This window comes from Numenius arquata, chromosome Z, assembly GCF_964106895.1.
Source record: "Numenius arquata chromosome Z, bNumArq3.hap1.1, whole genome shotgun sequence".
Taxonomy (NCBI): Eukaryota; Metazoa; Chordata; class Aves; order Charadriiformes; family Scolopacidae; genus Numenius; species Numenius arquata.
The window spans coordinates 63,120,913-63,134,372 of NC_133616.1; the positions used below are offsets into that span (position 1 = coordinate 63,120,913).

At 36.5% G+C, this 13,460-nt stretch overlaps 1 protein-coding gene across 1 annotated transcript in view; it reads left to right on the plus strand.

Moving 5' to 3' along the window:
* The window catches only part of FER (FER tyrosine kinase), a 174,134-nt gene that overhangs the window by 55,787 nt on the left and 104,887 nt on the right, over nucleotides 1–13,460 (plus strand). Inside the window, exon 10 of the mRNA XM_074165781.1 lies at nucleotides 2,597–2,786. Within this exon, the coding sequence (XP_074021882.1) occupies nucleotides 2,597–2,786 (190 nt within the window). The remainder of the gene's footprint in view (nucleotides 1–2,596; nucleotides 2,787–13,460) is intronic.

A 13,460-nucleotide genomic window follows, 5' to 3' on the forward strand; every position in this document is an offset into this window, starting at 1 on the left:
CTGATTTATCATTGCTCATGCCTTCCTCCGACAGACCCCGTTTTCACCTTTTACCTGCAACACACAGTGCTCAGGATGTTTTCACACACACTTATGGTCCCTAGAAGACCTCATCCAAACGTTGCATGTTCTTGACTGCTGTCATAGCATACGGCATTGGCCTTAGTGCTGCAGGGCAAGGTGAAAGTTAAATGTAGTTTAACTTTGAGCAATAAACGAAAACTTGTCTCTTGAGCCACAGGTCATTCTGTTGGTACAATGCAAGTCTATCATCAGGAAAGTAAGTGAGGAGATCCACTCCAAATGCAAGAGCTCTAGATTCTATGTTATTGTTGAGCTTCACCCAAGGTTCTGAGCTTCATCTTCTGAGGAAGGGTGCTGAGGAAACTCCGTGTCTGCTTTATCTGGGCAAAATGGTGGTAAAAGTCTGCAAAATCCTGTTTTTTGTCTTGTTACTTGAACCAGTCTGGACTTAGCTGTCTCCCCACTTCTTTCTGACACAGCTTCAGTACCACAAGTTCTGAGTTGTTTATGGACTTTGCAGTGGTAGTCTCAGTTGGGGCTTGAAAGCATTTCTTGGTGTCTAATTCTGGCAACACTACAAATTGATCTTTGCACATACTGCACTTTTCATTAGAGTATATGCAGAAGTGTACGTCTAGGCCTCTAATTTTGCCTCTAATTTATTCCTCCTCAATATTTAGCAGTATTGGTGCTATTACCCTGACACCAATATCCCTTTCTGCCTTCAAAGGATGGTATCACCTGCTACCCAGTAAGTGTTTTAATTATATTTTATCTTTATATGTGTATGTCAAGCATACCATCTGCCCATCCAACTTGGTAGCATATTGAATATTTGGTTTTTGATTCAGTTTGCCTTTTTACCACTTTCCAACATGTTGCTCTGTTCTGGCCTTTCCAGGATTCTTCACATAAGATCTCACTCTGTGAGGTTGGTAGTAGCTCCTGCTAGCCACAAGGACTATGAAGTTTGCCCTCATGAAAGCCATGGGCAAATAATTTTATAGGTTCTAATTCCTCACACATAAATGGAATGGGGAGTATTCTGTGTTGAATTTGGGCAAACAAATTAGATGAGAATCTATCTTGCCACAGTTCAGGACAGAGAATAGCTCGTGACTTCTAACTTGCAGGGTGTGTCTTGTTATCTTTGGTTTGTGATGAGTTGAAACCATTCAGTGTTTTGGATGTTACTATTCTAGCCAGTGTGTATTCACCAAAGCCCTGCTGATGATGGAAGGCCATCTCTTTCACAGGGTGATCTCTTTTTTCCTCATAATGAGGACCAGATGAAAGAATGTGTGCAGTCTCATGCTAAACCTCAGTTTCAGGTCCTCTAATGATGCCTTCATTCATCGTACTTAGCCTTTTTACATGAATGATCATTCTTCTATTTGTATGGTGTTCTGTTCTTTGGTGACTTAGTTCAATGCTCATCTGTAGGGATATGACTTTTGTCTTTTCCTGCCAATGAAGATTTTATGACAGATGGTTCCCTTACCACTTTGGAACCTGTTTGAATAGTGACTTGGCTCAGCATCAGTTTATGAAGGAACAATCTCAACATCAATGACTTCTAAATTTATTTTTTTCTCCAAGGGTAGGTCTTGCAAGAGGGTCTGTTTTCCAGGGATTATCCGGAAGATACAGAGTGACCGAGTATTGTGATTATTCTTTACACTGTCCTCATTTTCCATACTTCTGGTCTTTCTACCTCGCTTATCTGTTCTTGCAGACTGTGAAAATTTTTCATCTCTTTATAGACTACATGTCACTGGGTTCCAGTTGGGTGCTTTTAAGGTTTGTTTTTTTAAGGTGTTGTACTGTGGATGGTTCTGTCTTTTACGCAGCTTCTGTCCATCTCTGGTTTTGGCAGTTCTTCGGGATAATAGAGTCATCCAGGTACCTTTAGATGTTCTAAGTAATCTGCTTGTTCTTCATTAATGAATGAATTATGTCTGTCTTGGAGTATTCAGTGTTACTCAGAGAAGAGCCATAAAAACATGCAGGAGACAAGAAAGAATTGCTTCTAGCTCCTCATAGAATTCAATTTATTCAGCTTCATAAGAAAAATGTTAGACTGCAGTCCAGAAATACTTATGGAGTAGAGGATCTTTCAGTCCAGAAGAGACAACAGAGATTTCTAGCTTGACGCTAGACAAATTTATACTGTCTGTAAGGTGAGTTTAATAGTGCAAATTACTATTACAACAACTATGTGGATTGCAGCGGATTTCTCATCACTGGAAATCATAATCTAAAAATGCATTTCTTCCCTAAAGGATAGGGAACCTTAGTGTTTATACATTGAGTGAAAAGTGGATGAAAATAGGTAGTATCATCTACCATTTCAACACTGTTTTTGTGACAGATCGAGAGAAGAGACTGACAAAGTAGGTGTTTGTTTGCATTGTCTTGTAGCTTTGAAAATTTTCTAGAATTGCTTGCGTATTCATGCTTTTGAACAAATAATTCTGTTGATTTTTAATGCTTTTTTAAAAATCTTATATGAAACAAAGTACGTATTTTAAATTATGTATATTTTTAGACTGTTTGTTATTTTTCTCTGCAGTATTGTACTCTTGCTGAGCCAAAAGCAAGCGCTGGAAGAACTTAAGCAAACAGTTCAGCAATTAAGATGCTCTGAGGCAAAATTTGCAGCCCAGAAAGAACTACTGGAACAAAAGGTTCAAGAGAATGATGGGAAAGAGCCACCACCTGTAGTGAATTATGAGGAAGATGCCAGATCAGTGACTTCTATGGTAAGTTTTACATCTGTTTTAGTGAATTATACGGCCTTGCTATTGTACTTTAGTCCTGGGATCAGAGTCTCAAGCTATTCACAGGGATGACTGAAGTGAATAAATTTCACTTTGCATTTGTGGAGACTAGTTTAGAAAAAAGTTTAGGTGTGTGATTTTTTAAAGTTGCAATAACTTGGAAGACTGTCTGTATGTCTGTGGACTTGGTTTGGTCTTCTGTACTCTTGATGTTAGATTCTCATTAGACTATTTTAAAAGTATAAATCCTTAAATAGATTGAGTAAACATGACTGAGTAGCTCTTGGTAATTTCATTGCCTGGATTGAAATACCTTCACTGTTGTACATAGAAAACTGTAAAAGCTGTTGGAATCACTGCACACATTGTGTAATTGAGTACTGAATTTTCTGTACTGTAATTACTCTTTTATTTAAATAGAAACAAACACTGGTTTCTTTGCAACTTATTTTTAAATGTTTACATCCTCTTAATAATCAAAAAAAACCTTTCTGTGTGATGATGAGACCCCATGTAACTTAAGTAAGTACTTTGCTACTGTTTTGTGTGACTTCCTTTTCTCAGTTGTATGCAGCTATGTGTAGAGATAGTAGGCCCCATAAAAAAGCAAACAAACAGTTCCTGTTTACTAAATGGACAAGTAGTAGTGTTTGCTTTTATGGATTAGGTTTGACATATATGAGATGCTTGTGACTTGTTTTCTTTAGAGGTTTAGCCTGCCATTTCTTTTTGGCCGAGAGAGCAGTAACTCAGTGAAATGATAATGAAATGGTTGTATTTGAGAGGAATGCTTTTGTTTTCTCTAGTTGTGGAGCCAAGTTTGTTTTTTCTTCCATTCCCATTCTACAGTTATACCTAATTGTCAGTATTGTCTTGCTTCCACTTCTAGTTTTTAATATTTACAAGGCACAAGCAGGTGATTGCCATTTTCACTGGTACAAAACATTATTTTACAAAGCTTGTATGCTTGGCATGGTCTAGGAGGAGTTGATAAAGCACGAAAAGATGGAGAAGGAAAAAGGAAGGATCAGGATAATGGTTGTGAATGATTAGGAGGCTTGGAATCTTTTTAGGGTAGGCTATCTTGTTAGTAATTTCATGTAATACCCTGCAGTAGTGCTAGTGAATATTGTCTGTAAGGGTTAGTTGAGATGATGAGTCTAATCAAGAGAATGGTATTGTTTCACCTCAGTTCAAGATTATTAGAATTTGTCTTCTTATGTCCAAATCTCTGTTTCAATGGGTGAGAGAAAATAATCCTTGCATGTATGTACAATACACAGTGAAGAATTCTGACCTCTAAATTTTTTTTAATAAAAGTTATTGATGATTTTTTTTTCTGGAGGGTGTACATACTAAAATATCTAGAATGCTGCAAGAAATGCATTTTTGCCTATGTTAAATTTGCCAAGAGTAAGAAAAATGTTATTATTTTGGCATCAGAGGATATTTTTCAAATTGCTGTACCTTGAGAGGGCAGTCTTGACTGTATCTGAAGTTGAAAAAATGATACACTGATGGGCTGTTTGTATAAATAAGCATCCTGATGCTTTTTATAGTGGGATTATTTTTTTTTAGTAAAACTCCTTAAAATTATACAGCTGCTAAATGATCAGAAATGAAGTGTTCTTGCTGCTGATTGCTCATCCTGGTATCATTCAAGAGGGTCGTTGTTTCTTCAGCTATAAATCCATTTAGTTTTCTCCTCTTTATCTAAAAGCAGTTCATCTAAATGTTGTCTGATACTGCATTTGAATTTGGTTATTTATTCCTCTTCAGAAATTCATTGTAAACACTTGTCTTACAAATTCTTTTCCTAAGAATGACAAAATCATAATTGGCTTGTGTTGTGAGCATGCATATGAAGTAAATTTTCATGTATTCAGTCACAAGTGGATTTTTTTTTTGTAATTTAAAATTAAAAATATGATATACAAAACAATTTTGTAAAGTTTCATGTCTCTGTAATTATTTATGTGGTATCATAAATACAGCCAATTTCATAGTGGAATAGTTCACAAATTGTTTTGTTTTCCATCTCTTATGTTAGGTAACAGTATGACAGAATGCTAACAAGGAACGAAATTCTGAAATGCTGTTTGATCTGTTTTTATAGACAGGGTTATGTTACGTGTGTTCCAACTTCATTTCCCTGTTCTTTTTTGCGTGTGTTAACTGTAGGAAGTTTCATATTTTGTTAGTGTCTTCAGTACGGTTTAGTTTGGTCAATATATTTTATTTTTTGTACAATGTTAGCTGTGTATTGGTGTTCATGTACACATTTGAAGAAAAAGGGAAATTGCTAGGTGATTTTATTTTGTTCAATCATGAAAGCATAGCAAAGAGTTAAAAAAAAAATCTATTTCTTTGCCATTCCTGAACATTGCATTTAACAATTTTACATCATATGTGGAAAAGTAAAACATATTTTCTTGCTTCTAGCATTTTTACTTTTCTACTGAGATAACCATACAAGTCAGAGATAGTTTTAATGCTGAAGGTGCTAAAAGTTTAAAAGAATTTGAGCCCCTTAGAGTTGTGCAGTTATGTTACTGCGCACTATGTAATCAGCAGAATCATAATTAACTTTTTGTTCTATACTTATATTAAAGTAAGGAGATAGATACTAAGAAAAAGCTCATTATTCCTTGTAAGCAGCTGGTGTTTTGCCAAAATATGGGAGCATCCAAATTGTTACATATTATGTCGCTTTACAAAAATTAACCAATAACTGGAAGCTTGAACTAACTTCTCAGTGTTTAGATGTTGTCAGTGGATATATGGCCTATCATTTGTCCTAAGATACATATGCTATTCTTGCTATTAATATGATCAACAGAGCATGGCACTAGTCCACCATAATTAAAACAAAGAAAACAACAACAATAAAACTTCTATGTGTCTAATGAACTGATTGGAAATAAAAGCATCAGGAATATTTAGAATATTGCAATGCCAGTTAAATATTTACTCAGGTAATTAAGTACAATGATGGTGGCTTGCATTTCATAGTAAGACTTTAAATTCCAGCTTCATTATTGGCTTGGATATTGTTACAGAATAGAAAATCTTCAGGGAGTGCTTAAGCCTGGCAATAGATTTAGTTAATATAAAACAGTAATTAATTTTGTTTAGCAATAATACTGTGAAATCTGTATTCCATTTTAATATATCTTCTCCTTTTCCTTACATAGTAAAAACAGATATTGTAAAGGTGCAAACCCATTATTTTTAGGAATATGCATTTAAAACTATATATTTTTCTCACTATAGAAATGTTTTCATATAGATTTATTTTGCATACTGCAGCATTATACTGGAATCACTGATAAAACTGAGACTTGGTATGCAGGCTCTGCAATGTTTCAAAGACTTGTCAGCAGGTGGAGCTCAGTGCCAGATGACTAGTTATGATTGAATAATCAAAATTTTTCATCATTAGATAAGTTTTAAAAAGGCATATGAGGCACAGAAAAGTGGAGGAAAACAATGTGTGTTCTCATCTATCTAATGTCTAAATTATCTGAAATGGTGGTTTTGTTTTGTTTTTTGTCTGATTTTTTTGAGTTTTTTTTTACAAAATAAAGTACAACAGTAATGTAGAAAGAACCTAATGCGTGGTCTTCAAAAGCGTGTAAGCCAATTAAAGGAGCTGTAGAGCTATAGTGCCCATGGAGCAACAGTACAAAGTCACTGTTCTTTCTCCATATGTGCCTTAAAGTACTTCCAGTTCTGCTTGGTTACGATGGAAGGCTCTGGTGTGCAGATGCATCAGGAAGGAGACCGTAATGTCTCTGCCACATGAACTCATGCAAGGTACACAGGGCAGAAGGAAGCTGAAGCATCATATCATGACACAGCTAGTGGGATGGATCTAACTATTAATGCACCATTCCAGGAGAGTGCCATGCTTAAAACTATACACTGTGGTGTAATAGAAAATGGGTATTGGTCAGAGACTTTACATTTCTGAATTCTGATTTTATCTGTTGTGGCAGAATTGTCCAAAAGAGTTGGGGGGGGGGAGGGAGTTCACTGCATATCTAATTGGCTTTGCTGTTTGTTATTCCTTTTTAAAAGACTTCAGAGATCCTATTCTTAGCGATTGCTTTAAAGTAAGATAAGCCAGTTTTTGGTGAAGATTGTGGTAAACAAAAAAAACGTTCTCAGTAGTTATGATAGAAAAAATATTAAATGCATGGAACAGTGCTACAGTTCTAGTTTCATTATTTGTAAATTATTCTGGAACTACGTTTTTATTTTCCAAATGTGAGTGCTTTATATTTCCATCCCTGCTTTCTACAATCCATGACTCAGTGCTGCTTCTAATATTGTGATCAACAAACTAATAGTTTTAGAGTCTTCCTCCACAGGATTGGGCTGAGGCAGATGTTTTCAAGGTTTTCACTAAAATCATAATTGACAAATTTAATCAATTTGTATGTTTTGAATTTCTTAAAGTCAGCTACATAGATATGAAACACCATTTATGTGATTAAAGATGCTTCATCAAATGCATTTTAGATGCTGTATCATAAGGCCCTGAAACATAATCTGCTGAGAGATGTACCCGCACTCTGGGGGAGTCTTCTTTTCCCGTACTGTCTCAGGCTATATAGGATCTTTATTTGTGAACAGATGCAGGGAAATGATTGGCTTCTGTGACAGCCCATTGCAGCAGTAGCAGAAAGCTTGATAGTAGAGATAAAATTGTTATTTCTTTTCTTCATACTGACTCAGAAGAATTGAGGCATTCCTACGCTTTGTAATGCATTGCCAAACAGCTCCCTTGTTTCTCTGTCCGTGTAAGTAATTGTCTACTAATTTGTGGCTCATGACATTTATATAAAACTAAGCTTATATGAGGGCATGTATTAGGAAGTGGTAGGGGAGCACTTCACAGTTATTTGATTTCTATCTTTATAAACCTTGTAGACTTCCACTGTGCTATTCCAAAATTTTAAGTTCCTTGTCAACAGGAACAGGGCCAAAGTACGTTTGTGCAGCATTGGTATCCTTATCCTTTCTCTTATTTTTGTCTCAGCAGAGGAAACACTGCCAGTGCAGTCATGTTGTAGAAATTGTGCCTCTTAATTCATAAAAGACTTGGAAATAAATAGTTATATTTGTTGGATGCCTGGACAGCTAAAGTTCAACTAAGTGATCTTTGGTTTGGGATGCTTCCCAAGCTTGTTGTCTGGGACCTGGGTTTCTGGCTTACAGCCAGAATTTAACATGGAGCAAAAATGCTCCAAATGTCAGATGCTTCTAGGAAGTGTGGAAGATGAACTCAGTTTCTCTTGCTCTCAGAGTGAGTACGTTCCAGTTTCTCTTTCTGCTTTTAGTAAATCCTACTGGCCTGACGGGTATGCATCAGAGGAAGAGCAGTCCAAAAGGAGGCGCTAAGGTAACAGACAGATAAACTCAGTCATACTTTGTCCCACATGGGTATTACTGGCTGGTCCAGAATTTACAAGACGGGAGGTCAGTGGAGCTGTCAAGCCTCTTTCCAGTGAACATGCCCTAGAAACTTCTGAAGTAAAAGATTAACCCGACAGTAATCTTTTCTTAGACTACAGCTCAGAAATTATGTATTTCTTAAAGTTAGCATATTATCTATCCAAAAGTGTTGAGCAATAATTTAGTCTTGGGGAAAGGCAAAATTAGAAGTGTGAGTGAACTTTGGAAGAAATGAAGGGAGGTGGCTCATTCAGAGTAAACAAAACTCTCAGAATGTTTAAGTGCAGAATTAGTTTACCCTCTCCATATGAAGGAGAGTGTATGTACTTGAGATAAGTATATATACTTCTCTTGAACTGCCAAAAATATTTCAAGAGCTTCCAATTTTCCTTGAGGAAGGAGGCTTCATCATAGTAGAGTTGCAGCATTGCATACCCACTGGAGATATTCTCTGTGAATTAGGAAAGCTTCACTCAGAAGTTTCCCTTTGAACAGAAATCACATACTGATATCCAGTGTATGTTTCAGTATGTGTTGGAATGTTTCTCTGTGTGCTGGGAGGAAAGTAGTAATTCTTTGCCAGAATTATAACCATTGGCTTTTTGCATCTTTTTTTTTTATAGCAATGGGACTGAATTAGTGTGATTATCAACTTCTTATAGCCTCTAGGCAACACACAGGAAATAATGTGATAGAATTTGGCTGCTTTAAATCATCTCTCTCCTTTTATTTTTTCTTTTCAAGTGGCTGGTTAGAAATACCCTTGTTTTTAAAGGCAACAATTATGCTTCTAAAAGTCTTTAAATCTACGATAAAGTATTTCCTGGAATTAGAACTTATGATTTTAATCTAGTGCTACTGGTAGTTTATTGCCAATTTGAAGCATATGATTTTATGGTTTGCTTTGCGGCCTCTGCTCTTTTCTGCCATGTGAGGAAGCTCTTACTCGGTACCGACTGAGAATCCAGAACGGCAATCTAATCCATTTTTCAGAGCACTCCCCTTAAGATACAGACCAGATAATTTTTTTTGTTTTCCTTTTTACATTTTGTTGTTGGTGAAATAGTGTGTTTCATATATCACTGAACTTTTTTTTTGAGTCATCCTACAGTAAGATAGATGCAAAACATTTCTGGTCAACTTGAGATCCAGGTGCCTGAATATCAACTTTAATGCCATTTTTAGATTGCTTAAGGTATCCTGCCTGACAGCAAGCTGTGACTCATGTCTGCCAGTCCCTTGCATAACCAAAGCCATAAAGAATACTAGATATTAATATCCAAACAGGTGAAGCCCACTTTTTAACAGACACTTTGAAGATCTTGGCCCAAACAAGTCTTTAATGGTAGGGAAAGTGAAAGTCAAAAAATTCCAGGATTATTTATCTCAACTTCTTTTTAGGGAGGTACGGAAATGTGCCACAAGAAACTTATTTTTATTCGGCTGTTGTGTTATGGTAGTGTGAGAAAGGCAATGATATTTGCATTAAGATAATAGTAGATATCCAGGAGATTCTGAAACTAATGTCCTCATCCTAAGAAGAAAGCAAGCTTGGAATATCACAACCAAGATGCAAGAAAATATATCATTCTTGAAAAATGGTTGAAAGCCTTTACTTTTGGGGCACTATTGAACTCTGATGAATTACTTCTATTTTTAATCAAATAACATTCCTGATCTATAAGGTTATGTGGGTCAGAAGCAGGTTTGTTTTCTGGAAGTTACTGCAGAATTTTCCTGCAAGCAAAGTAATTTTTTTTAATCCTTTTTTTTTTTTTTTTTTTGTTCCCAAGCTTCTTAATTGCAGAAGGCAAGAGAGTGTGTTGTCTGGAAACTAGGTTATAGATCTGTACAACTCAAACCTCCAGAAACAATAAACCAAATTTAGAATAGAGTAGTTAAGAATGACTTGCCTGCCTCTATGTTTTCCTTAGTCTGACTAGACTAGGTGCCTTTAATGAAAGACATTTGCTTAAAAAAAAAAAAAAAAAAATAAAAAAGCCATCCTCTTGCAGAATATATTATGATTGTCTTGGCTGGAGAGAAGGCAGAGGAGGTGGTTCTGGGGAAAAAAAGTTCAGATCTAGCATATGTGAGATGCTGAATTTAGATCATCTGTTTACTAGGTGCTCCTAACTGGTCCTTTGGTTCCTAATCAGCATTTACTTGAGCAAGTAAAGTTCTTGGTTAAATAATTTCTTTTCTATTATCTCTTTCAGGGAGTTATTAAAACCAGTTGGAACAGGAACTTCATTTGACTTCTTATTAACATTTGGCAGCTTTATTATGTTTCATAAACACAACATTTTGAGAGAAATGAGATTATAGGTATTTCCTGTCTCAGTGTATCACAGGAGCTTGTGATATATATGTGAATCAAATTACAGGGGAAAAGCCTTCTCAATTTCTTTCTTTGAGATTTGATTGCACTTTAAAATCTCCTCGCATGGACAGTATCCAGAGATATGATTGGAGATGAGGCCTAAATGGTTGTTAGAGTGCAGCAAGGGCCAACTTGAAGACTTGCTTGAAGAGGAGGGGTGGTCCAGGGGATGAGGGTGACCATAGGCTGGGCAGTGCCTTTACTGATGGGGTGCCATCCATCCCACAGGGTCTGAGCACAGTGGCGGAGCCAGGTGTTAATAGGGTCCACGGGCAGCTCCAGAGACAGCAGAACAATGAATCAGGTTCAGAGTTCCAACTAGGAGTCCAGTCAGGAGCAAATGGAAAAGGGGTCAGAGAAAGGGCTGAAGAGAAGACTTTAATGTAGGTTCAAAGTCTGTCCAGGACACAGAACCAAACACAAGACTGGAGAAAGTTACAACATAGGTATGAAGGATCCATCCAGGAGACAGGGCTAGAGACGAGTACCTATGATACAGCTCAGGCCAGGACTTGGTGCCTAGGGCTGAGTTGAAATAGGGTGGGTGGGCACGTGGGCAGGGGTGGTAGGAATTAAGTGAGTCTGGTCAGCGCCAGTGAAGCCTATCAGTGTACTCAGGACCCTGACACTGCTATTCTGATAGGCACTTACTTGCTTGCTGAATGAAATAACTGCTTTAATTTGTTGCTTTGTAGATTAGTTGAATGATAGGATGAGAAAATGGAACCAACTTGACAATTTCAAGATGCATGTGCTGTTATATAGGTTGTCACTGTTAGTATAACTCCAAGAGAGAGAATATTTCCACGAGACTGTAGCTTTGCCTTTTTCAACACGTTGCCACAGCGATGCATTGGTTGCTGAAAGAAGGCATAAATAGTATAATCAAGAAAAACACAGAATACAGGTGATATGATCTGAGAATTTTAAGAATTAGGAACTATACCTTCAAATATTTAGTTTTGATGTGCCTCAAAATTACCTGTTTTATATCCAGATCTTGGCTTCAAGTACTAAGGTGAAGTAAAATCACTCAATTTTTGGGTTTATATGTAATATAAACTTCTGCCATTCCACCTTTAAATTAAATTTGCTTAGTTTTGTCAAAACTTTGTGACAATGAGGATTTTCACAATGGCTAACATAGCTGAAATGATCTCACTCTGGAAGCCTATATTTAGCATTTACTTAGTGCGTATGATAAAAATGAAAACAAAGAACTCTAGGTAGGAGAGACAGAAGTGGAAACTTGAATATATTGGTGCAGGGGGGCTAAAGTGAAATGCTTGACAGTGTTCACAATTTCTCCGTTGTGGTAAACTGAAGTTTTCATCTTCTGTACTGGAAGCTCTCTAGAGCAGTTGCACTTGTTAATTGTTATACTGAAGTCATCCTGGGTGAGCAGAGAATGTCACAATACAGAAGCTGATGTGACTGAGCAGGCATTATACTGCAGTGACTGTATACCATTGTACTAAAACGGGATGTGAATTTTGTATTATTTTTAAGCAAGGGAAGATATGTTCTTATTTTTAGAGTTCTAAAAAAAAAAAAAGGTAAAAAGTAATTTCTGGGTTAAAAAAAAAAAAAAAAACAAAACAAAACCAAAAAAGAAACTTCAAGGTACACAAGTCTTTCATTAGTGTGAAAGAGAAATCCCAGTCCTCAAGGAAAATGAATGTTCAGAACAGCTGATATAAATTCATTTTTCTTATGTTAACTAGTTTGGTGTAAAAGTTAGCTGCTATTGCAGCATAAAGGGGAGATGTTTTTATCTCTATGGAGGGGGACAAAAAGACAAACCTGCAGATGGGAATTGTGAGCATTTCCTACTTAATAGGATCTCATTACAGTGTAATTTTGCTTGTTTAGTGATCATTGATGCAAGTTCCAGGCTACAGTAATATGTGACAACTACATAAGTACCGTTAATGGAGAGATGATTTGTCTTCAAGTAATTTTTATATGGGGCGATGAAATAGCTTTTTGAAAAACGTGACTGTTTTCTTCTAAGGCTGCTCTCTGGGGAAACATCCTCTTTAAGGTCACTAATGTGGTTGCTAGCAGAACTCTACTAAAAGCCAGTGTGTTAGTAGTCCAAAGTTGGGGCTGTGTATGAGAGGGTTTTGGTCCACTTCAGGTGCTTGCTGCTTTTGTATGGTTGATCTCTTCAGTCTGTGGGATTTATTTATATAATCTGTAAATTAACACTGTTTATATGGATCATTGTATCTAAATTTGATCTTGGCATTGAAGTATCTCAGGAACAGTATGATAATGAAATGTATCTTTATAATATGTGATGAAAATTAGTGAGGAAATAAGGATTTCAAACCAAGATGTTTGAAGTATCATCTCACTTTCTTCAACATACTTATTAAGAAGTTCATACATTGTCATACATAACTATACCCATAATCTGTAGAAATTACTGATTTTTTTTGAGGGGAGGGGGGAGGGGAAGTGAAAGAAGTTTCTTCTGTAACAGAAAAGGCTGGCCTTTGATTTGACAAACAGCTTGAGGATGCTTACTAGGTACTACAGATGAACTTTGAGGAGAGACCCCTTGGCTGGACAGTCCTCTTTTAATGAATAATGACTGAAACATGTGAAAGACTCTTTCTGTCTTGACACTGAGCATAACAACTCAAAGTCTTATTGTAATTCTGCAGGAGAATTTACCTAATTTATTTTGTCTTATTCTGCTAGATACAGTTTATGAACTTCACCTCGGGTAGGATTGAAATCTGTTACTCTCTGGTACCGTTACTGAGACTTGGACACTGAGTCTTTCTTCCTTGATGTCTGTATTT